We start from the raw sequence: 26,665 nt of genomic DNA, 5'->3' as shown, positions 1-26,665 counted from the left end.
GAGCAAGGCTCTGTCTCAAAGAAAAAAAGAAAATACAAAAATTAATGCAAAAAGGGATAAATTATTTTTGTTTCTCTATTATACCACATAATCCCTTGGGAAGCCTACATTTCATTTAAAACAACAGTTAAAACTTACTAAAACTTACATCAATATGTAGACGCATTATAAAATTTGAAATACAACTTCTTAAATCCTTTATTTGGGCACTGCCACTAAGAATATTCATCTAAGGATGATGAAACTGCTACTGAAAAGAACACCACACATATATGCTGACCTGGTATTTCAGTATTATGCTTGAAATCCCTACAACAAACACATAGAAACCCCTTAAATTTCACAATCAGAAATTTGAATGAAATTAAATTATTAAAAATTATAAACCTACTTGTATAAATAACAAAGCACCAAATTTATTATTAATCATACTAAAACATTGATTCCAAGTCCCTATTTTTTCTTAAATTAAAGCAGCTCCAATGGAGTCTAACACATTTAAATGCTGTATTTATTATATGACACACTGCACTGAATTATGAAAAAAAAAAACTGAAATTACTAAGGGCTCTGGTTCTTAGCTAACTCAATTCTGCAAATAATAATATGGTTAAATTTTAAAACGATAGTTAAGCTATTCTTTATAACACAACCTGATGTTATAAAAATATGGACAAGGCAGCTAATTTTTCTTCACATTTTACTCTTCCTAAACCCAGAAAATACACACCTGCTCTCAAAACATCTTATCAGGTCTGGGTGCGGTGACTCACGCCTGTAATCCCACCACTTTGGGAGGCTGAGGCGGGTGGATCACTGGAGGTCAGGAGTTCGAGACCAGCCTGGCCAACATGGTAAAACCCCATCTCTACTAAAAATACAAAAATTAGCTGGGCATGGTGGTGGGCACCTATAATCCCAGCTACTCAGAAGGTTGAGGTGGGAGAATCGCTTGAACCCAGGAGGTGAAGGTTTCAGTGAGCCAAGATCGCACCATTGCACAATCTTGGGCGACAAGAGCAAAACTCCATCTCAAAAAAAAAAAAAAAAAAAAGAAATCTTATCAGCAGACCAAGAACCTATAGTGAGATAGTTCAGTACTCAAGTTAGTCTAAACAGGATTGCAAAGTTGCTTTACTAAGAAATACTTGAGTATTTCACTTACCTCTGTTTCTGTACATTGTGAATATCCCAATTTACCTGTAATAAAAATGAAAAGGATTACTTTCAAAGGATTTCAGCTTTTTTCAAATCATTGACAAAAATATTTGAACTTCTCTGGCTATGGTTTTATTATGTCTATGAGACTATCTATGCAAATGAAAGATGCTAGAATGACCAAATATCCCCGAAGGTCCTAGTTAGAGATTTAAGTTTAAATAGGCCCATTAAAAAATAACAAAGAAAAAAGTGAGAAAAAATGGTTAATTGTAATAAAATCTAAAATATATATACATATTTAATACAGATATATAAATCAATGAAATAAAAACATTTGAAAGTCTTGCTTTCTTTTAAGAAACACCTTAAAATACTTTAAAGGCATTTTACGTGTGCCTTAGGAAATCTTACGAGACTCCCAGGCTTTTCTCCAAATACATTTCCAGTTTAAAGATACAGCGATCATTTCCATGAAAGGAATAATGTTTAAACTCATATTTTCTTTAATATATGACTGTTTTTCTTTAATACATGATTAGGCAAAACCATACAATTAATTTAGTAATTTTTCCAACAGAGGTTCACCTACAGAATAATGAGAACTGAACGATATTTGGCTGCACCAACATTAGAATTTTTTCTATCACTGACACATAATACCAAAGAACATGAACAATTAATATATTTCTGTCAATGTCGCTGACTAAAACATACTTTTTAAACAAAAACAGCTATTTTAAAGAATCACTTATTAAATAGTTTTACCAAAAAGAATGAATAACACAATTATACTGGGTACTAGAAAACTGCCTTTTTTTTTTTTTTTTTTTTTTTGAGATGGAGTCTCACTCTTGTCACCCAGGCTGGAGTGTAGTGGCGTCATTTTGGCTCACTGCAACCTCCCACTCCCGGGTTCAAGCAATTCTCCCACCTCGGCCTCCTGAGTAGCTGGGACTACAGGCAACCGCCACCATGCCCTGCTAATTTTTGTATTTTTAGTAGAGATGGGGTTTCGCCATGTTGGCCAGGCTGGTCTCGAACTCCTGACCTTAAGTGATCCACTTGCCTCAGCCTCCCAAAGGGCTGGGATTACAGGTGTGAGTCACCATGCCCGGTCAGTACTAGAAAATTTAATTTCCTCAGAATACACTTAGATTTCACTGACCTAAATTCAAATATGCATTTAGCTCTATACCTTTCCCTCCACCCAATACTATCCTCCCACTTCTTCCTCTCCCCAGCGTTTACCCTCACACCTAGCCCACAGTGGTTATTCTATCAGCCTTGTTATTTTTTTAGTGCTTAACTAGAATTTGAACACCTTAGAATCTATTATGACATCACAAAAGAAAAATCACAAACAATAGCTTTTGTATGCCTCCCAATTCTTAAAATAAAAAATAAAATTGAAACCACAATTTATTTGAAATGAGTTGGTTGGAAAAACCAAAAATGAAAAAATAAAAGAAGACAAACCACAACTCCTTATCTCTTAATGATCCTAATGAGAAACACTGGCTGAAATTGAGACCAGAAAATAAGGGGCCTAAGGTTCTATGAATTAAATTAAAAATTATATATAAGCAATAAAGACTACATGAACATATATATAAAATGAGCTTACTATCTAAGGGTTTACATAATAGGGTTTGATAAGTATAAGACTGTTATTGTACTTATATATTTATTGTTATGTAAAACTCTATATTCAATAGTGATTTATAACATATATTTTATTTATTTATACATATGATTGTTTGTTCAGACCATTAATGCTTTTGGTAGTTAAGTAGACTTAACTCCCATAAAATTGGTAATTAATTTTACTCAACAAAGTACTACTGGACAGAAACAGCTCAAGGAAGGGTAAAGACTGTCTTTCAGCAAACATTTACTGAGCGCCTACTCTGCAAAGGGGGGAAGAGAGGGAGGGAGGAAGAGAGGAGCACTCAGGCAAACTGGAACAGAGAGTAGCCTCTTCAAGAGTATAAGAGTTGGCCGAGTGTGGTGGCTCCTGCCTACAATCCCAGCACTTTAGGAGGCTGAGGCGAGCGGATCATGAGGTCAGAAGATCAAGACCACCCTGGCTAATATGGTGAGACCCCATCTCTATTAAAAATACAAAAAATTAGCCGGACGTGGTGGCGGGCGCCTATAATCCCAGCTACTCGGGAGGCTGAGGCAGGAGAATGGCATGAACCCAGGAGGCGAAGCTTGCAGTGAGCTGAGATCGCGCCACTACACTCCAGCCTGGGAGACAGAGCGAGACTCCGTCTCAAAAAAAAAAAAAAAAAAAAAAAGGAGAAGATGAGTTTATATCTTCAGTAGGATATATTCTGAAGATAAAGAGAATTACAAAGAAATCTAAAATTTTTCATAGTTCGTTTCTTGTTGGTAGTATAAAATTCTGAAACTATTTTAATGTATTGCAGCAATGAGCACATGAGTAAATACACTGATATTGCTGGGAGTCATGACTTACACTATAGGAGAAGGAATACACAAACCTAATGTGAGAAGAAGAAAAGGAGCTCTGTGGTGGCAAACTGTAACTAGAGATATTACACAACTTCAAAACATTTCTTAGCTCTGCCCATCAAAAGTGGGAGAAGCCCATGGGGCACGCCAAGGCCATTCCCCCTCAACAGAATCAGGATTCCTTGGGAAACTGGCTGACTTCAGGACTGGGACAGGGAAATTACAAGACAAGCCTGGAACATCTTTTTGTACCAGAAAACAATGAAATGCTTAAAAAGAATGATAGAGGGGTGTCAAAGGGGCACAAGAGTCTATAAAATAAGATTGTTTTCAATGACCTGCATTATAAAACTGAAAATGCTGTAAAAGTGCTAAACATTTTTGTGAGAATGCAACAGCTCTTGGTCATTCAATTTGAACTGCTGAGTAACTCACGGTAATATGAAAAGGCTGTAAGGACAAAGTATTTGACCACCTACACAGCTCTGCCATCCAAATTCCTGCTCAAAAGCTAACCTAGGAATCCAAAACTCCCAATCACATGACATCAGAGTTTAAAGGAATCTTGGAAATGATCTTGCACAATCCATTCATTTTATAGGTGAGTAATCTGGTCAGGTGTGGCGTCTTGTGCCTATAATCCCAGCACTTTGAGAGGCTGAGGTGGGAGGACTATTTGAGCTCAGGAGTTTGAGAGCAGCCTGGGTAACATAGTGAGACCCAGTTTCTATCAAAAATAAAAAAAAAGCCAGGCATGTTGGCACAAGCCTGTAGTCACAGCTACTTAGGAAGCTGAGGAAGGAGGATCACTTGAGCCCAGGAGGTCCAGGCTGCAGTGAGCTGTGATAGTGCCACGGCACTCCAGAATGGGTGACAGAACAAGGCCTTGCCTCAGAAACCATTAATTAATTAATTAAAAACAGATGAGTAATCTGAGAGCTCAAGGAGTCAAATGACTTGCACATGACACGGAGTTGGTGACAGAGTGAAGAGCACACTCTAAGGCTCCCGATTCCTCCTCATGTACATTGGTGTGGTTTTCTTATTCTAATCCTCTTGATACGGTTTGGTTCTATGTCCCCACCCAAATCTCACGTTCAATTGTAATTCTCAATGTTGGAGGTGGGGCCTGGCGGGAATTGATTAGATCATGAGGATGGTTTACTAATGATGTAGCACCATCCCCCTAGTGCTGTCCTGGGATAGTGAGTTATCATGAGATCCGGTTGTTTCAAAGTCTGTAGCACCTCCTCTCTCCCTCTCTCTTCCTCCTGCTCCAGCCATCCAGGACGTGCTGGCTTCCCCTTCGCCTTCTGCCATGATTGTAAGTTTTCTGAGGCCTCCTCAGCCATGCTTCCTGTACAGCCTGCAGAACAGTGAGCCAATTAAACCTCTTTTCTTTATAAATTATCCAGTCTCAGGTAGTTCTTTATAGCAATGCAAGAAAGGACTAATACATCTCCATTCCCACTTCCAGTGGCTGCTGGGATTGAGAGGGACTGCAGGGGTACTGTCCAGGCTAACTACTGTTTCTACCGTTTCTGAGGAATGGGGAAAAGCATTCTTCAATTTTTTTTTTTTTTTTTTGAGACGGAGTCTTGCTCTGGAGTGCAGTGGCATGATCTCGGCTCACCGCAAGCTCTGCCTCCTGGCGGAGGCTTCGCCTCCCAAGTAGCTGGGACTACAGGTGCCCGCCACCATACCCAGCTAATTTTTTTGTATTTTTAGTAGAGATGGGGTTTCACTGTGTTAGCCAGAACGGTCTTGATCTCCTGACCTCCTGATTCACCCACCTCGGCCTTCCAAAGTGCTGGGATTACAGGCCTGAGCCACAGCGCCTGGCCGCACTACTCAATTTAACAACACCTTCTTCAATTAGAAACTACCAGCATAGCACCAGGGGATTTACATTTGACAAGTTTTGAGTCTTTCTTCAAAGGTTGGCCACTTCTGTTTTACTGCACCAGACCTAAGGAATGAATCCCTCTAAAACTTACAAATCCTACGACTTCACCCAGAATTTTTTTTTTTTTTGAGATGGAATAATTTCTCTTCCTCTAAGTACTTTTTTGATAATGTTGAAGTATTTTCAAAACTTAATGTTTAAATACTACTTCAGATATTTTCTTTTACATCATCACAGTTACTCTATCCTTCTAATTAAACACATCCTAATAAACTTGTTATTTGAAGGAACTAATTTACCATATTTAATCATCTGAAGCCTTTTTAAGGCTACCATTATCTTAGGTTACTGAAATTCGGCCGGGCGTGGTGACTCATGCCTGTAATCCCAGCACTTTGGGAGGCTGAGGCAGGCGGATTACAGAGGTCAGGACTTCGAGACCAGCCTGGCCAACATGGTGAAATCCTGTCTCTACTAAAACTACAAAAATCAGCCGTGCATGGCGGCAGGCGCCTATAATCCCAGCTACTCGGGAGACTGAGGCAGAGAATTGCTTGAAGCCAGGAGGCAGAGGTTGCAATGAGCAGAGATCGCACCACTGCACTTCCAGCCTGGGCGACAGAACAAGACCCCGTCTCAAAAAAAAAAAAAAAGAAAGGAAAAAAGCAAGAAGGGCTGAGAGGGGAGAATGGCTTAAGCCCAAGAGGTGGGCAATAAGCTGAGATGGTACCACTGTCCTCCAGCCTAGGCAACAGAGCCAGACACTGTCTTTAAAAAAAAAAAAAAAAAATTGTTAGACGAGTCCCCTTATGTCCCAGGAAACAAAAGCCTACGCCTTCCTATAAACTGATACAGAACGGCTTTAAGAAACAAACCAGTCCTGATATAAAATGTCTGTTATAAAGAATTCATAACTAAGACAACACTGTCATCTTCAGCAGACATTATAAATCTTAAATATTGATAATAAGATCACTTCACCACGCATCTGCTCAGAGAGAATGAAAATAATACTTTCAAATTAAAGTAGCTACTTATCTTTAAACTAGAAACCTCAGCATATGGCTGAATTATCATGCAGTCTTATTATCAATATGATTCAAATTAGCTGAATAAGCAAAAGGCAAACTATACCTACCAAAAAAACAGAATCTCTGGAACTTTTAAGATAAATGGTTCTCAGAATGATTCTCCAGCTTTTTACTATGTGACCAAATTCTAGACAATGTTTCAGTCCCTCTAACCCGTGAAATTATGTTCTTTTTCATGCTAAAACTGAGATACCAATGAATACACCCTGCCCTCCTGCCAGCATACCTCTCCCACCTTCAATTGTTCAGTAAATATTTATTCAACACCTACTAAGTACTACTCATAAGCACTGATGACGTACTGTCATAGTAAACAAGCTAGACACAGTTCTTGCCTCATAAGACTTACATTTTATTGAACACAGCCCCAAAAAAGCAATCAAACAAAACACAACTAGTGATAAATGGATCCAAAAGGGGGAGAAAGTAACAGAAATGACCCCATTCGGGGTAGCCAGGTAAGATTCCTCCAAAAAATGATATTTAAACAGAGACCTTGAAGCTGGGTAGAACCAACTGCAGGGTGGGAAGAAGAACCTGTTCCGGAAGCAGGAGGTGGCGTGTGACAGGCCCTGGAAGTGTTTGGTGGATGACTAACATCAACTGTGTTTAGACAGGCAGGGGGCAGATCACACAGGCTTGTAAGGATAGTATGAGGAGTTCAGATTTGATTTTAAAGAAAATGGGAAGCTACTGAAGGATACTAGGCAAGAGGGTCAGCTGAGTCCAGGTAGTTTCCAGGTCAGTCCTGCTATAACGTGAAGAATGTAGTGGAGAGAACCAGATGGAAAGCTCCAGGCCAGCAAGGAGGTTACTATCACTGTCCTGCAGCACTACACGGGGGCAGCCAGGCAGGGTGACGGCAGTAAGGAGGGTGAAAGGGAGAGGGTTCATGAAATAATTTGGAAGTGGGACAGGATTTGCTAATGGACTGACAAACAACATCCTGAACATGCTGCATGTTTTCAAAAGTAATATTCTCAAACATTTGACCGAAACTGATCAACAACAACCGTTAGTTTAAGAACTATAATACTTTTATAAGAAAGGAGTATATTAAATAAGCTTCCGGGACAATTTTTGTGTTATTACTAGGAAAAAAAAAAAAAAATCATAGTTTTGAGGTTAACAGGCTGAAATTTAGCAATAAAAAAATTTCTACAGCCTAATCATACCTGAATTTCTTTTTTTTTTTTTTTTTTTTGAGATGGAGTCTCGCTCTGTCACCAGGCTAGAGTGCAGTGGCGTGATCTTGACTCACTGCAACCTCCACCTCCAGGGTTCAAGAGATTCTCCTGCCTCAGCCCCGCAAGCAGCTGGGATTACAGGCGCCCACCACCACACCTAGCTAAGTTTTGTATTTTTAGTAGAGATGGGGTTTCACCATTAGCCAGGATAGTCTTGATATCTTGACCTCGTGATCCGCCCACCTCAGTCTCCCAAAGTGCTGGGATTACAGGCGTCAACATGAACAGAGTTGTAGCAGGTGACAATCTCAAATGTTCTAGTATTCTCTATCAATTGAACAGTTCTGGTTTTCATGCATTTCATACACATCTGTATCCATTCTCTTTAGAATCTCCTGTCCTTCTGTGGCATCTGATCGAGTACAAGACAACCTAGCCAACAAGAGCCCTGCAGAGAGGCATCCCAAGAACTTCTCTCTTCCAAGCCCTAACTCCCTTTAGATATATCACAACTCTACCATCCATATCCATTTACCCAAATGTGTTACCTTCCCTCTGTCAAGATTTGGGAGATCTGATTTAAAAACTATAAAAACAACGTACGCTTGACATAGACTACACTTTGCTATTTTTAGCTATTTAGCCTTCACTATAAACATTTTCAGCTATTTAACCTTTACTACATATACTATATATATAGTCAAATATCTTTTTGTAATGAGTTTTGTAAGTTACACATTTTTATTATACTTATGAATAAAGTACTATTCTTTAAATAAAAATATAATGAAAAGATCATTACTTAAAGAAGGTCAAGCTGAGCACTATAACTCAGGCCTATAATCCCAGCACTTTGGAAGGTTGAGTGGCGGCGAATCATTTGAGGTCAGGAGTTCAAGACCAGCCTGGTCAACATGGAGAAACTGTGTCTCTACCAAAAAAACACAAAAATTAGCTAGGCATGGTGGCACATGCCTGTAGTCTCAGTTACTTGGGAGGCTGAGGAGGGAGTATCGCTTGAACACAGGAGGCGGAGGTTGCAGTGAGCTGAGATCGAGCCACTGCACTCCAGCCTAGTGACAGAGGGAAACTCCATCTCAAAAAAAAAAAAAAGGGGGGGCGGGGTTAGGGGACAACTATCATGAACTTAAGGAACTTAACAATTTCCCATCAAAAACATTTAAGTTTATACACATCAGGCAATAGAACAGTTCAAATATTTCATCTAAACTATGGCTTATCTTACAGGTCTCAGATGAAATTCATTCCAAGAGTTTATAGGGAAAGTTATAGTTACATTGTTTTATTATTTACATAAATAAGCCCTCCTAACACTCCCCAAAGGATTGAAAGGAGCTAAATTATCAATAAATGAGTATCAAACAAGTCAGAAAGTGGTAAAAGAAGGAAAAAACCGAATTCAAGATAATATAAAATATATGGAAATCATTAAAAAATATAAACTATGGTCAAGCACTAATTACCTTTCCCTGATATTCTGCAAGTACCCTCCACAGTCCATTCTAAAAACCTGGTGGGGCACCTGAGACCACAAAGGTCTAATCACATTACGGATACCCACATTTCCAATTTTTTCAACCTCAAGAACCATTCTATAGACTTCCAAACATATATTTAGTACTGTTTTAGAACTTCTTTATCAATCTTGACTCTAATAATTTGGAAGTATTCATCTTTTTACAAAGGATAGCAATGGCTCAGTAAAAATGTATCTGTGCAGCACATACAAGATAACAAAACGCCCCACATATATCTCCTCATTTGAGTCTCATAACAATTTCACGAGAAGGACTGGACAAATATTACTTCCATCTTACAAGTAAAGAAAGAGAGCGGCCAGGCACCGTGGCTCACACCTGTAATCCCAGTACTTTGGGAGGCCAAGGCAGGTAGATGGCTTGAGCCCAGAAGTTCAAGACCAGCCTGGGGAACATGACAAAACCTGGTCTCCACAAACACAAAAAAAAAAGAATAAAAGAAAAAAAAAAAGACAGTATCAGCATCAGAAATAGTTAAATGGCTTCCCTGAGGTTATAACTCTTCAATAGTAAGCATCAGAGCCAAAAGAATCAAAACTGCATCTTTTGTAGCCAGCTCTTAGTTCTCTCCATGTTATGGTGTGACATTCAATTAGCTGATTTGCAACTATCTGGAAGGCAGCAAAGGAACATGGTGGGAATCAACATGACTCCACAGGAAAAAATATTTTCCAGGCCAATTTAATTTCCAACAAGTATAAATCATCACCTATCTTCCCATCCTAACCTGCCCCTCCTGCCTACCCTGTCACCCAAGCACCCAGGCAAGAAGTCAGAGCCTTTGAACAATCCTTCCTCTTTCTCACCTACACATAATAAGTGGAAGAGCTATACCCTGTCCTATTTCCTAAATCACTCTCAATCTGATTCTTTCTCTCCATTCCTACTGCCCTAATTCAGACCTCCATCATCTCCTGTTTGAACAGCCATAACACTCCTAACTGGTTTAGCAACTTAAAGGCTGCAAAGATCTAAAGATAGTATAAAATGCCTACTGGTGTCTTTGCCCTCCGTTTTACCCAATTCAATACATCTACAAAGCCCCTACATTTATCTTTCTAAAAAGAGTAATCTGCTTACATCATTTTCCTGCTTAAAACCCTTCCATGGCTCTACACTGCCTGTACAGACTATAAATATACACTCGACCATGTGGCTGGCAAAAAGTCCTTCATCATCTGATCCCAGCCAACGTGCCTTTCCAGCCCTTCTCACTCCCCCCACTCCCACACACATCCTCTGCTCCAGGCACAGTGAACACCCACTACAAAGAAGACAAACAGGTTTAACCTCACGTGCCAACTCCAAGTAATTGGTAGTGGCCACCTGAAGCATCCTGTTGAGAACTCTTGAGGCTGCTTATAAATTCAGCAGCAAAAAATGCGGTAACTGATTAGCAATTATCTGCTTTCGGCATGCGGAAATGGGTGGCAGCACAAATGTCGCACTTGCCATCCACGTACTGCTGCTCTCTGAGCACCACGTAACATCCTCTACATATCCAAGCCTTTCCAATCGCTGCTGCTTCTGCCTCACATAGCCTTCCTTTTATGCTACAGCCCCATCCTGGAGACCTCCAGAAACCAGATCTCCTCTGTAACACTCGCCTCCTGTCACCAGGCAGGGTCAGCCACTCTGTTCTCTGGGCTCTTATAGTTTTTCTGCACATCTTCACTATTTTAGAATTACTGCATGGTACTGTGTTAGTTTCTGCATCTATGAGCTTCTTGAAGGTATGAGCGCACTTTATGCTTCTTGGTATCATCAACATCCGGCCCAGTGCACTCAGAAGGCACTCAAATATTGGTGAAATGAATACATGAAATCATGTAATGGAAATATCTCTAATATGGTATTTTCACTAAAAATCCAGGAAGACATGACCAAACCGTGGGACCAGGCAACCTATGGGGATTGTTAGTGACATTCTAGCACTACCCATCAATGATCTCTATTTATATTTTTCTCTCTCCAAAATACAAGATATTAAAGGAGTATATTAGATAGGAACTTAACTTCTAATTAAATTAAGGGATGGGAGAGAAAATGGGAAATATGACAGAAAAAGACCATAGACTCAATTTTTAAAAATGCATTAGGCCCGGCACAGTGGTTCACACCTGTAATCCCAGCACTTTGGGAGGCAGAGGGGGGTGTATCACTTGAAGTCTGGAGTTTGAGACCAGCCTGATCAACATGGTCAAACTCCGTCTCTAGTAAAAATACAAAATTAGCCAGGCGTGGTAGTGCATGCCTGTAATCTCAGCTACCACGGAGGCTGAGGCAGGAGAATCACTTGAACCCGGGAGGTGGAGGCTGCAGTGAGCCAAGATCGCAGGATTGCCCTCCAGCCTGGGCAACAAGAGCAAAACTCTGACTCAAAAAAAAAAAAAAAAAAGCATTAGCACAATTAGTATAAAAACACCTAAAAGTCACGGTTTTCAGAAGCCAGCAGTTTGGTATTATTAGGAATATAACCCCTCCATATACCTAACCCTAATCAAATCCTCTTTAAATGTATACTAATGTCTCATATTGGTTTTAATTTTAAAAGTTTGTGAGATACAATCACTTTGGAAAATTTCTGGCAATACCTACTTATGTTGACCATATGTCATGAATTAGCAATTGCACTTTTATGCACATATTCAACAAAAATGCTACATTTGTTCACCAAAAGACACAAGCAGTAATGTTCATAGTGGTATTATTCCTACTATCCAGTAAGTCGATATTTGAAACCCAAATATCCATCTAGAGTTTGAATATCAAAAATAAACTCGTTAACATTTCTTCTTCTATATTAAAAACAGGGCAGGCGCAGTGGATCACACCTGTAACCCCAGCACTTTGGGAAGCTGAGGCAGCAAGATCACTTGAACGGAGTTCAAGACCAGCCTGGGCAATACAGTGAGAGACCCTGCCTCTAGAAAAAACAAACAAAACAATTAGCCAGGAGTGGTGTTGTGCATTTCTAGTCCCAGCTACTCAGGAGGCTGAGGTGGAAGGATCACCAGTACCCAGAAGTTCAAAGTTACAGAGAGCTGCGATCACATCACTGCACTCCCGCCTGGGCAACAGAGCAAGACTACAACTTTAAAAAATAAATAAATAAAAACAAAACAGTAAGCAACCAGCATACCCAGTGCTAAGATCATGGTTTCTAAACACCATTCTCCAATAAAAGAAACAAGAGCTCCCTGGAAATATGGATGACTCTAGGGATGGGTCAGGAAATATATAAGATGAGCCTTGAAACATCTTGTAGTGCCAGAAAGCAACGACGTGCTCCACCACACAGAAAGAGGAGGAGCCAAAGGAACACAGGAGCCAAGCCTAAGGAGCACCCAACGGCAGCCACGGCGGGAACAATCTGAGTAACAAAACAACCAAAGTACAAAATGTATGTCAATCCAGACTGATATAAACAAATGATTGAATACATAAGTAAATGGAGGAGAAGGCACAAATCTTCTTCACAGAATTCAAAATAACTTTAAGAAGATATTCATGTCTCCAGGAAGTGGTTTAATTACCTGGCCCCATCCCTGAATGCAGGCTAGAATTAATGACTCCTTTCTAAAAAACAACATATTAAAAAAAAGTAAAAATAGTAACTTTTTAGTGGAGAAACCTGACAAACACTGTCTTAATCAAGTGTCCAGGTTATCGTAACTACTGATGTCACAGGTTATCACGTGCCCCAACATGATGTAATCAGGGGAGCCCTTCACCTCGCTGGTATTCTTCCCCCAAAACTATAACCCAGTCTAGCCATAAAAGTATCAGGCAAGTCCAAATGGAGGGACATTTCACAAAACAGCTGACCAGTACTCGCCAAGACTCTTAAGGTCATGACAAACTGTCACAAACCAGAAGAAACTAAGGAGACATGATGACTAAATGCAATATGGTATCTCGGATGGGATTTCTGCAATAGAAAAAGGACACCAAGGCCCGGCGCGGTGGCTCACGCCAGCACTTTGGGAGGCCGAGGCGGGCGGATCACCTGAGGTCAGGAGTTTGAGATCACCCTGACCAACATGGAGAAACTACTAAAAATACAAAATTAGCCAGGCGTGGTGGCTGGCGCCTGTAATCTGAGCTACTCAGGAGGCTGAGGTAGGAGAATCCCTTGAACCCAGGAGGTAGAGGATGTGGCAACCCAAGATCGCGCCATTGCACTCCAGCCTGGACAACAAGAGCAAAACTCCATCTCAAAAAAAAAAAAAAAAAAAGAAGAAGAAAAGAAAAAAAAGAAAGAAAAAGGTCATTAATAGAAAAACTGGGGAAACCCAAACAAAGTCTAGAGTTTAGTGAATGGCAATGCATCAATGTTGCTTTTTTAGTTTTGACAAATATACCACCATAATACAAGATGTTAACATTAGGGGAACTGGGTGAGGGGCAAATAAGAATTAGCTGCATTATCTTTTCAACTTTTCTGTAAGTCTAAAATTATCCCAAAATAAAAAGTTTGGTCAGCCACAGTGGCTCGCACCTGCAATTTCAGCACTTTGTGAGACTGAAGCAGGTGGATCATTTGAGGTCAGGCGTTCAAGAGCAGTCTGGGCAACATTTTTCTCTACAAAAAAATAAAAATAAAAAATTAGCCAGAGGTGGCAGCACACACCTGTGGTCTCAGCTACTTGGGACGCTGAGGTAGGAAGAAGACTGCTTGAACCCAGGAGCTGGGGACTGCAGTGAGCTGTGAACACACCACTGCACTCCAGCCTGAGCTCTGACAGAACCCAGGAGCTGGGGACTGCAGTGAGCTATGATCATACCACTGCACTCCAGCCTGAGCTCTGACAGAACCCAGGAGCTGGGGACTGCAGTGAGCTGTGAACACACCACTGCACTCCAGCCTGAGCTCTGACAGAGAAAGACCCCGGCTCTTTAAAATAAAAAAAAAATTCACTAAACATTCCCACTACATTTGGTAACACAGTATTTCCTTCATAGTTTTAAACAAATATCTGAAAGAAGGTATTTTCCTTTTTTCTACTTAGCCAACAAGAACTAAAAGGGAAATACATACAGCTCTAATGACACTGTTACCAAAGGAGGATGAGAACTGCTATTATTTTATAGGACCAACGATGCAGGAGAGTGAATCTGACCTTCCATATATAACAAGCAGAATGCAACTCATCATCTCCTATCAACATATAGTCCTTGATAGCTCAATGATTTTTTTCTTCTGAGGTTTAGTCAAAACTCTTAGTGAGGCCAATGGTTTCCTAAGAGTCCTAACTTACTTGAGGACTAATATCTGTAGATGACTAAATTCTTTCTACTGTTTCCCCCTGCAAAAGTAGAAACACAGATATAAAACCACAAATGTATTATTCCAAAATTTCTCTCCATAACTCCTGTGACCCCTCTCTTACAACCCAACACAAGTAGAAATATATTACATGGTAAATTGGAACCAAAAGTGACAGCAAGCCAGGCTTGGTGGCTCACACCTGTAATCCCAACACTTTGGGAGGCCAAGGCAGGCAGATACTTGAGGCCAGGACTTTGAGACCAGCGTGGCAAATATGGAAAAACCCCGTCTCTGCTAAAAATACAAAAATTAGCCAGGCTGTGGCATGTGCATGCAATCCCAGCTATTCGGGAGGCTGATGTACGAGAATTGCTTGAACCTGGGAGGTGAAGGTTGCAGTGATCCAATATCGTGCCACTGCACTCCAGCCTGGGTGGCAGAGTGAGACTCTGTCTCAAAACAAACAAACAAACAAACAAACAAACAAACAAAAGTGACAGCAGGCCAGGCATGGTGGCTCACGCCTGCAATTCCAGCACTTTGGTAGCCCAGAAGTTCCAGACAAACCTGGGCAACATGGCAAAATCCCTGTCTCTAAAGAACTACATAAACATTACCCAGGCACGGGCCAGGTGCGGTGGCTCACACCTGGAATCCCAGCACTTTGGGAGGCTGAGGTGGGCAGATCACAAGGTCAGGAGTTTGAGACCATCCTGACTAATATGGTGAAACTGCGTCCCTACCAAAAATACAAAAAATTAGCTTGGCGTGGTGGCACGTGCCTGTAGTCCCAGCTACTCGGGAGGCTGAGGCAGGAGAATCGCTTGAACTCGGAGGGCAGAGGTTGCAGTGAGCTGAGATTGTGCACTGCACTCCAGCCTGGTGACAGAGCGAGCCTCCGTCTCAAAAAAATAAAAATAAAAAAAAATTACCCAGGCATGGTAACACACGCCTGTAGTCCCAGCTACTCGGGAGGCTGAGGTGGGAGGACTCTGGGAGGTCAAAGCTGCAGTGAGCCGATTAAGCCACTGTCCTCCAGCCTGGGTGACAGAGCGAGACCCTGTCTCAAAAAAAAAATTAAAAAGGGGGGGATAGCAATCTTATCCAAATACAGCTAAAATCTTAATTTTGCAAATGAACATCTAAACATACTATTAAGGCTCCTCCCACACACTTACAAGGGGCCTGTGTAAATAAAGAGACTTGAAGTTTACACTGCATTAGATTCATGGTATATTTACCACTGTGTTTCTGTTTTATTTTCTCTTCTATAATGACTAGAACTATTTACCCTTACATCACCCAGGTAAAACTAGAACATTACTTGTACATAATAGGAACTCAAAGCATATTTGTTAGATTGAATTAACTTGACATATTTGAACTTATTATTCAAAGAAAACAATTTTTATCTTACTGTAACTGATAAGGCATTTCACCAATCTCTAATTCTACCATTCACCCCCACTACCTACTCTGGAAACCTACGCATATACTTCATATATTCCTTTCCTTTAATGATCAGGATGGGAACACAAGAAATACAGAAAGAGCGGACCAAAAAAAATGTTTTTAAACATTTTTTTGCTGGGTGTGGTGGCTCATGCCTGTAATCCTAGCACTTGGGGAGGCTGAGGTGGGTGGTTCACAAGGTCAGGAGATGGAAACCATCCTGGCCAACGTGGTGAAACCCCGTGTCTACTAAAAATACAAAAATTAGCCAGGTGTGGTGGCACGTGCCTGTAGTCCCAGCTACTCTGGAGGCTGAGGCAGGAGAATCGCTTGAACCCAGGAAGCGGAGGCTGCAGTGAGCCGAGATCACACCACTGCACTCCAGCCTGGGCGACAGAGTGAGAGACTGTCTCAAAAAACAAAAAACATTTTTTTCACTATTTCAATCTTTTCCCACAAATATTCTCTCTTTAAAATCAAACAGGATTTTATTCCAAGACCGTCTTCCCCTCCAAATTAGCATGAACCTTGCTGAGAAGCTTGACTGATCATATCCTCTTTTCAAAACCCAAACAAAGCCTGAATGTTCCCTATACCAAGAAACCATTCTCAAGGGATCCCTTTATTAGTATGCACACAAGCATTCATTGTTCCTTTCAGGAAAACCTTCCACCAACCTCAACATTATTTTAAATCAATATATGGCCATAATTTTTAAATTATGCTTTATATATCTAAACTAAAGGTACATCAAAAATTTTGAAACCAAAATTTAAATAAATGATTGTTGTCAGATGGGTATTTAAGTCCTGAAAGACTATAAGACCACACACGATTCTAATCTCTAATACCACTGCTATTAAATAATTCTTTGTGGCATCCCAGAAAAGCAAATGCTTTTTAACCATGTGAAGATCTAGACTATAACCTAAATTGCATCAGTCACTACTTTCTAAAGACTCTGTATACCAAAATGTACTCTAATTGCCAGTCAGGTATACTTACGAGTACACGAAGAGCGTGTGTGTTTAACCCCTGAATTAAGGGTGTGAAAGTTAAAACTTCATCAACTTGTACCTAATAAACTTTCCCAAACAACAAAGTCTTATTATGACTACATAAACACTGCAAAAAATAAAATGTTAAGCCACCTAACAAGAATCATAAACTCTCTTGATTCTAAGCAATCTATCCTCCTGTCATCACAGAAATACATCTTAACCATACTGCTCATTTCAAGACGTTATACATAATCATTTTTACTTTCAAGAGATCCTCTTGAAAGTAAAAAGCTAGTCTTTCCTTTTTCTTGAATTTATCTCCCTGCGTCCCATATCCCACTGCTTTTATGGCCATGCTAGCAATATGGCTCTAAGTTTTACCTGAATGCTAAATAAACTTACTAATTCTTCATTTTTTTTCCTTCATTAGTCTCATTTCCATGCCTCTGACACCTTTCACATTTTTCTATTTTTCTTACAGCGTATTTCTATTTATTTCATTCAAACTGAATCTAACCATTCTCAGATATATCAATACTGTTAAAAGTAAAAAAGAATTAAAATCAATTACTACTACATTCACTCCCCCAAAAAGTCAGTAAAGTCTATGAAGTACTATTTATTCTAAAAGGACTAAATGGAGTGATACTGCTGATACTGGCAAGAACCAGAAGGACTCATTCAGCTCAAAAACAGAGTGATAATGGCCTGCAGAAGGATTCACTCACTTGAGGATTACAGCAAGAATTCATTTCTCCACCCTGAACACAATCCTGGGCACCATCTGCTAGAGCAGTGGTTCTCAACAGGGACGATTTTGCACCCTACGGAACATTTGGCAATGGATAGAGACTTTTTTAATGTCACAATTTGCAGGGGAGGGGCTTACTGGCATCCACTGTTAGAGATCAGATCACGGATGCTGCACAGGACAGCCACCACAACAAAGAATTATTCAGCCAAAAATGCCAACAGTGCCAAAGTTAAGAAACTCTGACCTTGACATTTACCCCAATTCTTGGTAAAAACATAAAACAGATGGACTAGAGACAGTATGGTGGTGAGAAAGGACCACAGGATTAGGGCAGGAAGGAAACTAAAACCTACTGAGTACCTGCTATACAGCAAGTCTTGCCACTTGACATATATTATTCTCACTTATGCCCCAACCCTGTGAAAACAACAATATATTCTGATTTTACACAGAAGGCTAGACTCAGGGGGATTGGGGAACTTACTCACTGTCACTTATCTAAGGGGAAGAATCACAATACAAACTCAAACCAAATGCTTCATTCCACAACGCTACAAAGCCTAGAGACTAAAAGACGGAGATTTGATTCAAAGAGTTACTAATCACTTAACTTCCCTAAACGTCCATTCAGAAAACATATCAGGCTGGGCGCAGGGCCTTGCGCCTGTAATCCCAGAACTTTGGGAGGCCGAGGCTGGTGGATCACTGAGGTCGGAAGTTTGTGACCAGCCTGGGCAACATGGGGAAACCCTGTTTCTACTAAAAATACAAAATTAGCCAGGCGTGGTAGTGCATGTCTGTAATCCCAGCTACTCGGGAGGCTGAGGCAGGAGAACTGCTTGAACCCGGGAGGCAGAAGTGGCGGTGAGCCGAGATTGCGCCATTGCACTCCAGCCTGGGCAACAAGAGCAAAACTCCGTCTCAAAACAAAAAAGAAAAAAAAAATCAATGGATGTGAAAACATAAATGTTGCAGATTGCTAACTACATATAATCATGATAAATACAATGAAAAATAAAGTGTGGTCGGCACACAGTGGCTCAATTCTGTAATCCCAGCACTGTGGGAGGCTGAGGCGGGTGGATCACCTGAGGTCAGGAGTTCGAGGCCAGCCCAGCCAACGTGGTGAAAACCCATCTCTACTAAAAATACAAAAATTAGCCGGGCATGGTGGTACACAACTATAATCCCAGCTACTTGGGAGGCTGAGGCAGGAGAATTGCTTGAACCCTGGAGGCAGAGGTTGCAGTGAGCCCAGACCGTACCACTGCACTCCAGCGTAGGCAACAGAGTGAGACTCCATCTCAAAAGAAAAAAAAAGAAGTGCTCAAAAAAAAAAAAAATTTTGGCCGGGCACGGTGGCTCACGCCTGTAATCCCAGCACTCTGGGAGGCCGAGATGGGTGGATCACGAGGTCAGGAGATCGAGATCATCCTGGCTAACACAGTGAAACCCCGTCTCTACTAAAAATACAAAAAAATCAGCTGGGCGCGGTGGCTCACGCCTGTAATCCCAGCACTTTGGGAGGCTGAGGCGGGTGGATCACCTGAGGTCTGGAGTTCGAGACCAGCCTGACAAACATGGTGAAACCCCATCTTTAATAAAAATACAAAAATTAGCCGTGAGTGGTGGCCGGCACCTGTAGTCCCAGCTACATGGGAGGCTGAGGCAGGAGAATTGCTTGAACCTGGGAGGCGGAGGTTGCAGTAAGCCAAGATCGCACCATTGCACTCCAGCCTGGGAGACAGAGCAAGACTCCGTCCCAAGGAAAAAAAAACAAAAACAAAAACAAAAAAATCAGCCAGGTGTGGTGGCGGCCGTCTTTAGTCCCAGCTACTCTGGAGACTGAGGCAGGAGAATGACATGAACCCAGGAAGCAGAGCTTGCAAGCTTGCAGTGAGCTGATATCGCGCCACCACACTCCAGCCTGGGTGACAGAGCGAGACTCCATCTCAAAAAAAAAAAAAAAAAAAGTTTTTTACTTATTTTCCCCAACTCGTTCCTACAATGGAAGTCTCATGAATACAAATGTTCCTTAAAAACAGAAAAAAGAGGTCAGGCGCAGTGGCTCACGCCTACAATCCCAGCACTTTGGGAGGCCGACGCAGGAGGATCATGAGGTCAAGACATCAAGACCATCCTGGCCAACATGGTGAAACCCCGTCTCTACTAAAAATACAAAAATTAGCTGAGCACGGTGGTGCGTGCCTGTAGTCTCAGGTACTTGGGAGGCTGAGGCAGGAGAATCGCTAGAACCTGGGAGGCAGAGTTGCAGTGAGCCGAGATTGCGCCACTGCACTCCAGCCTGGGCGACAGAGGGAGACTCCATCTCAAAAAAAAAAAAAAAAAAAAGAAAGAAAAGAAAAAGAGAGACTGGGCAAGGTGGATTACACCTGTAACGCCAGCACTTTGGGAGGCCAAGGCAGTTGGATCACGTAAGCCCAGGAGTTCCAGGCTGCAATGAGCTATGACTACACCACCGCACTCCAGCCTTCAGCAGCCTGGGCAATAGAGCAAGACCCTGTCAAAAAAAAAAAAAAAAAGAAAAGAAAAGAAAAGAAAAGAAAAAGAAAAAAAGAAAAGAGAGAAAAAGAAAGAAAAGAATTTTTAAGTGTGCACAACAGCAAATTATTCATCAAGTTTAAGAATCAAGATAACATCTTCAGAAGACTGTGTATCCTCCTGAACCATGCAACTATTCTTAAATCCCATGAGGAAATAAACTAATATTTTAGTATGAACTTCTTTTTTTTTTTTTTTTTTGAGATGGAGTCTGGCTCTGTTGCCCAGGCTGGAGTGCAGTGGCCGGATCTCAGCTCACTGCAAGCTCCGCCTCCCGGGTTTACGCCATTCTCCTGCCTCAGCCTCCCGAGTAGCTGGGACTACAGGCGCCCGCCACCTCGCCCGGCTAGTTTTTTTTTTTTTTTTGTATTTTTTAGTAGAGACGGGGTTTCACCGTGTTCGCCAGGATGGTCTCGATCTCCTGACCTCGTGATCCGCCCGTCTCGGCCTCCCAAAGTGCTGGGATTACAGGCTTGAGCCACCGCGCCCGGCCTAGTATGAACTTCTTAAATAATTTTAGTCAACAGAAAATGCTCAAGTCTCTATCAACAACTTTGATTAGGCCTTCTCCATAACTGGTAGCGCAGGCCATGAGTAGAACTGAGAAAGAGAATTATAAACCTATTACGAATTGTGGAGAACAACTCCACTCACTATTTTCTCCATAAAGGCAGTTTATTACAGTGAGATCAACATGTTATCACTCACACTAGTGATGTAAAAAATATTCCATTTCAACATAAGGTTCAGACCAAAAAAACAAAAAACCCATCCACGAGAATCTATCTATCTTTGACAACAAAACTACACTATTTTGGGATTAAGTTTAAGTGACAAGACAATGTGAACTGGGGGCTTGTTCTCTCTGGAAATCACCACTACCAATGCTGCTTCTGAAAGCAGGCTGCACACAACCATTTTTCCTCTGGAAACAGCTAAATCCCAAGGCACGATATTGCTGTATTTATTTATTTATTTATTTATTTTTTTTGACGGGGTCTCGCTCTGTCACCCAGGCAAGAGTGCAGTAGTGCAATCTCGGCTCACTGCAGCCTCCACCTCCCAGGTTCAAGCAATTCTCGCGCCTCAGCCTCCCGAGTAGCTGGCATTCCAGGGGCACACCACCACGCCCGGCTAATTTTTGTATTTTTTGTAGAGACGTGGTTTCACCATGTTGGCCAGGCTGGTCTCGAACTCCTGACCCTCGGGTGATCCACCTGCCTCGGCGTCCCAAAGTGCTGGGATTACAGGCATGAGCCACTGCACCCGGTAGACATCGCTATATTTTATAAATGTATCTTTTTGTACCAATTAATACACTATAAATTATAATTGCAAGTATTTCTCATTAAGATTAAGTCCAGGTTTAAAAGCAATAAGCCAATCAAATAAACAAAAAACTATTTGAAATAGTTTCAAAAGAATAATTAAAAAGATGGCTTTAAATAAAAACTTGTTTACCTGACGCTAAAAAATAAAAGATAAAAGCACGTAAATAAAAATGTGTTTATCTGACAGTAAAAAACAAAAGATTAAAAACATGTTCTGGCGGAACTGAAAGAATAAGTATAACCTGGAATATTGCTTTAATCAAGTTAGACAAGGGTTTTCATTAAATGTCATTTTATTAATTCGAAATTACATCTTTCACCGTAAGCGTTTTGACATTTCCACCAACTTTCTAAAAGTCAGGATAGATTGTTTTTCTATGTTTTTAATAGACTTGCCTCTCAAAAGAATGAATTAGATAAAAACTGATGAGAGAAACCTTTCCTCAACCTCCTCCTCCTCTTCAATGAGCATCTGAGTAAACCCTGGCTATAAATTACTGTTTAGGTCATAATCCTGAAAAATTTGCCTTAGACAATGACGTAACTAAGGCCCATTTGCTCTTTGTATCTGGACATCCTGTCAACTTTTTGCTTTACAAACCTGTTTTTCATCACAACCAGTTTTCACACACAGGAATGTAATCGTGTTTTCCAACGTCCAGGAGCCAAAAATCATTATTTAGTCTATTTTTCCATTTCTCCCCAAATAGCAGAATTCTCCTCAGGGTACATTTCTGAACGGAGGAAAGGCTGTGTAACGAGGAGCACGGCTAGCCTCCCCTGAGGAGCGCGGGGTTCCCGACAGCGGCACTGAGGATCCGCGCGGAGCCCCGGCGTGGAGCCTGCGACGCCCTCCCCACCCCGCGAACCCTGCCGTGCGCAGCAAACGCGGCGTGGGGCGCACAGGCCGCTGGCCAGGAGCAGGGCCCAGCCCACCGCTCCCAAACGCGCCGCGGGCAGCTGTCGCGCGGGCTGCACAATGACGAGCGCCCCGCGGCCCGCAGGCCCAGGCCCACCCAGGGCCGCCCCAACGCCCTCCGCACAGCGGATCTGCGCCGCCGCCCGCCACGAGGCTCTGACCTCCCAGGGGCCCCGGCCCGCCCCGGCCTGACGCCGCCCTCCCCTGCGGGTCCCGGCCGGACCCTCCCGGGGGTATCCCGTGGCAAACGGGGGGCGGAGGGGGCGGAAGGGCCGGGGACGCTGACGGTAAGGCGGCCCAGCTGGGGGCGTTCCAAGGACTACGAGGGAAAGGGGCCCGGCGGCCTCACCCGAAACGGGGGGCGGCTCTCCCGCGTCGTCGGCCGCGGGCGCCAGGGTGACGGCGCCGTCCCTCCAGACGCGGATCTGCGCGGCCGAGCGCACACGGCGGCGGGGCTGGCGGCGGCGGGCGGCGGCGCGCAGGGAGCCGCAGCACTGGTAGCACACGGCCCACGCCTGCTCCTCGTTGATGGGCTGGTTGTAGAGCCGCAGGATCTCCTCCAGGCTCAGCGCGTCCTGCGAGCCCCCGGCCGCGCCGCCGGCTGCCTCGGGCTCCCGCGGCCCCTCGCCGCCCCCCGCCTCAGCCCGCGGCTCCCCGCCGCCCGCCGGGCCGGCCGCCTGAGCCATCCCGCGGGTGGGCGCTGCGCTCGGCAGTCGCGCCGTGTGCCGGCGTCTCCTCAGCCCCGGAGCATCGTCTCCGCGCGCCGCCGCCTCACCATCCCCGGAACCGCCACCGCCCAACGCGGCCGCGCGCGCCGCCGCCGGGACCAGGCGAGTGCCCGGGAGGCGTGGGCGAGAGGAGGGCGGCGAGGACACGGCTGCAGTCCGGAGCAGACCGCCGCCGGCCGGTAGCGACGCGATGGCGTCCGGCGCCCCGCCCCGCCCCGCCCCGCCCCGCCCCGCCCCGCCTCGCGCAGTCCAGCGCCGCCCAGCGCCCGCCCCTCAGGGGGCCGCACGGGCCGGGGGATGCACGCTCTGGAGGTGAGGACCGGGCAGGACGGCCTGGCCTCGAGGCGAGATGGCCGCACGGTCTCTAGTGGGCCGCGACCCGCAGGGCTCGCAGAGTCGCAGGTGGTGACGCGCGGTCGGGGGCCCGGTCGCAGGGGACACACAGCTGGGGGCGCGATGGTGAGGGCGGCGACGCACGGTCCGGAGGGGACGCGCGGCCGGGTAGGGCGTGCAGGGTGGTGGGGCGTGGGGGACACGCGGGGCCGGGGTCGGACACGCGGTCGGGGGGCGCAGGGGCAAGAGGGGGTCGCATTTATCACGGAAGCCCCCAGCCGACTCTGGCGGGGAACTGAGCGCGCCAGCGCGGGTCACCGCCCTGCACAGCGGGAGAAGTCACCGCATTGACGTTCCCTAGGCGCTGGACGGCCGAAGGTCTGGTTGAGAACTTGAACCCGCCTGAAGCGGAGGCCTGAGAAAATGCAGGCCCGCTGAAGCCCGCCCGCCGGCCCTGAGCCCTGAAAGCCTCCCGCGGTTTCCCCTGAGCCCGCGGCCGCTCTGCGCCTTTTCCGATTTCTTGCTGGTTGAATACCTCCCTCTCCACTCCCAACTTCAGGGTAAGCACCATAAAGATGGGGATCTTCACGGGTTTTCCTCACTGACGTCTCCCAAAAGCTAAACCAGGGCCTGGAATATAAACATGTCGTACATAATTTGCAGGTGTTCGTTTCAGCGTCCTTCCGGATTCATTTGTAACATTCGTCCCTTCCCTCACTAAGGTAGTGTCTCAAGTACCACACTCATCAGAGCGTGTGGAATGAATATCACAGTGGTAAAATTGAACTGAGGGCAGTTAGCCATAGAAATAAAGAATTCCGCCCCCCCCACCTATTACATATGCAATAAAACGGATAATTATTAATCACCCATTGGTAGATGAATTTAATCGATAAAATTCCACTGAGGCTAGTCCTGTGTGAAAGCCCTACAGAGTGTTGAAAGCATCAACCAAATAGGCAATGTGTATTAAGTTCCTGTCAACCTTTTACGGCAGTTTTATGTGAAATGTTAGAAATCACGCTTTCAACAATCGTATCTTGCGGTAGAAACTACAACAGTCTATTTAAATTACAACCGTCTATGAAAATAAGATACCATCTTACATACAGCTGGGATGGGGAGGAGGGAGAAAAGCAACAGGACGAAAAGGAAGATTAAGAAATTGAAAGAGGGTCGTGCGCAGTAGTTTAGGCCTGTGATCCCAGCACTTTGGGAGGCTGAGGCGGGCCGATCACTGAGGTCAGGAGTTTGAGACCAGCCTGGACAACATGGTGAAACCCTGTCTCTACTAAAAATACAAAGAAAATTAGCCGGGTGTGGTGACGCACGCTTGTAATCCCAGCTACCCGGGAGGGTGAGGCAGGAGAATCGCTGGAACTTGGGAGATGGAGGTTACAATGAGCCGAGATCACACCATTGCACTCCAGCCTGGGGGACAGAGCAAGAGTCAGTCTTAAAAGTAAATAAATAAGTAAAAAATAAATTGGAAGAGAAGAAGAAAGCTCTCCAGGCAATTTATTATAATTTCAGTACGAGAGATACAAAACAACCCCTTAAAGTAGTATCACTTAATTATAGGTTCATAATCTCATTTGTAACAATGCAGTATCTATGCGTGCCAAAGCCCGGAGAGGCAAACATAATGCCTTATGTGTGACACTATATATATATAAATATATCTCTGTCCTCTTGATTAAAAACAGACAAACATTACCATATTTTGCTATTTCAAAAGTGTATCCAGTGTGAATTTTGAAAATACAGACTGGTTTAAAATATTTTGAACAAGCCAGGGAAAAAAATGATGTACTTTTGTGGACAACACTACCACCTTCTGGCCTTATGGGTTACTGCTGCCCATTGCACTTGGACAACTACAGCCAAAAACATTTTTATCTTTGCCTTTCCCACCAGTAAACAAGATAAGTGGGTTAATAAGCTGGGGAATCTATGAGCCATTAACCTGCTAATCCTGGCATAGGGTAGTAAATAAATCTTGAAGACAACAATACAGGGAAGGAGGAAGTGAGTAAAGGAAATCCGAACTTTATTTTTTAAAAGATGCATTATTTTTTTAGTCATCCCTCTAATCAACGGAAAAAGATGCAGTTTCTCTTTTTTTTTTATTGAGACAGAGTCTCACTTGGTCACCCAGGCTAGGGTCAGTGCCGTGATTTCAGCTCACTGCAACCTCCGCCTCCTGGGTTGAGACAATTCTCATGCCTCGGCCTCTGGAGTAGCTAGGATTACAGGCACACGCTACCATGCCTGGCTAACTTTTGTATTTTTAGTAAAGACAGGGTTTCACCAAGTTGGCCAGGCTGGTCTCAAACTCCTGACCTCAGTAGTCCACCCGCCTCAGCCTCCAAAAGTGCTGGGATTACAGATGTGAGCCACTGTGCCCGGCCAAAAGATGCATTCTTAAAAACAAATTTGCAACACTGGGATTTTCCTTGAGTGATGATTGTTTAAATATATACACATTTTGAGAGGGAGACATTACTGCACTGTATCACAGGACAGTTATATTCAACACAGGAGCTTTTTTTTTTTTTTTTTTTTGTCAAGTAACAATTCATGGCTATGATATACTTAAATATTTTGCCTGTGTGAGCATATATGTAATTAAGTTGAGGAAAGATGACAAGTAGAATATTGTGTGATGTTTCTTCTCTACACAAAATAAAGGAAAATCTTTAAAATCCTAGCAGTCTTCTAAGTTTAGTTATACAACATGAACGCTTGACTCTTTTTTGTATAAAGACCATAACTTACTAACTTCTAAATGATTTTCAGTACTCCTTAAAGTTTTGATAAGCTGGCCGGGCATGGTGGCTCACACCTGTAATCCTAGCACTTTGGGAGGCCGAGGCAGGCAGATCACCTGAGGTCAGGAGTTCGAGACCAGCCTGGCCAACATGGCAAAAA

At 43.4% G+C, this 26,665-nt stretch overlaps 1 protein-coding gene across 2 annotated transcripts in view; it reads right to left on the bottom strand.

Annotated features, from left to right (window-relative positions):
• Positions 1-23,594, bottom strand: part of SPIRE1 (spire type actin nucleation factor 1) — a 188,405-nt gene extending 164,811 nt beyond the window's left edge. For both annotated transcript variants that reach the window (XM_025365010.1, XM_025365012.1), the window contains exons 1-2: positions 23,023-23,594; positions 1,166-1,200 (exon numbers count right to left, since the gene is read on the bottom strand). In XM_025365010.1, coding sequence (XP_025220795.1) covers positions 1,166-1,200; positions 23,023-23,359 — 372 coding nt within the window. In that variant the 5' untranslated portion in view covers positions 23,360-23,594. The remainder of the gene's footprint in view (positions 1-1,165; positions 1,201-23,022) is intronic.
• Positions 23,595-26,665: the final 3,071 nt, after the last annotated feature.

This window comes from Theropithecus gelada, chromosome 18 (assembly GCF_003255815.1).
Source record: "Theropithecus gelada isolate Dixy chromosome 18, Tgel_1.0, whole genome shotgun sequence".
Lineage (NCBI taxonomy): Eukaryota > Metazoa > Chordata > Mammalia > Primates > Cercopithecidae > Theropithecus > Theropithecus gelada.
This window is presented reverse-complemented; position numbering and strand designations above follow the sequence as displayed.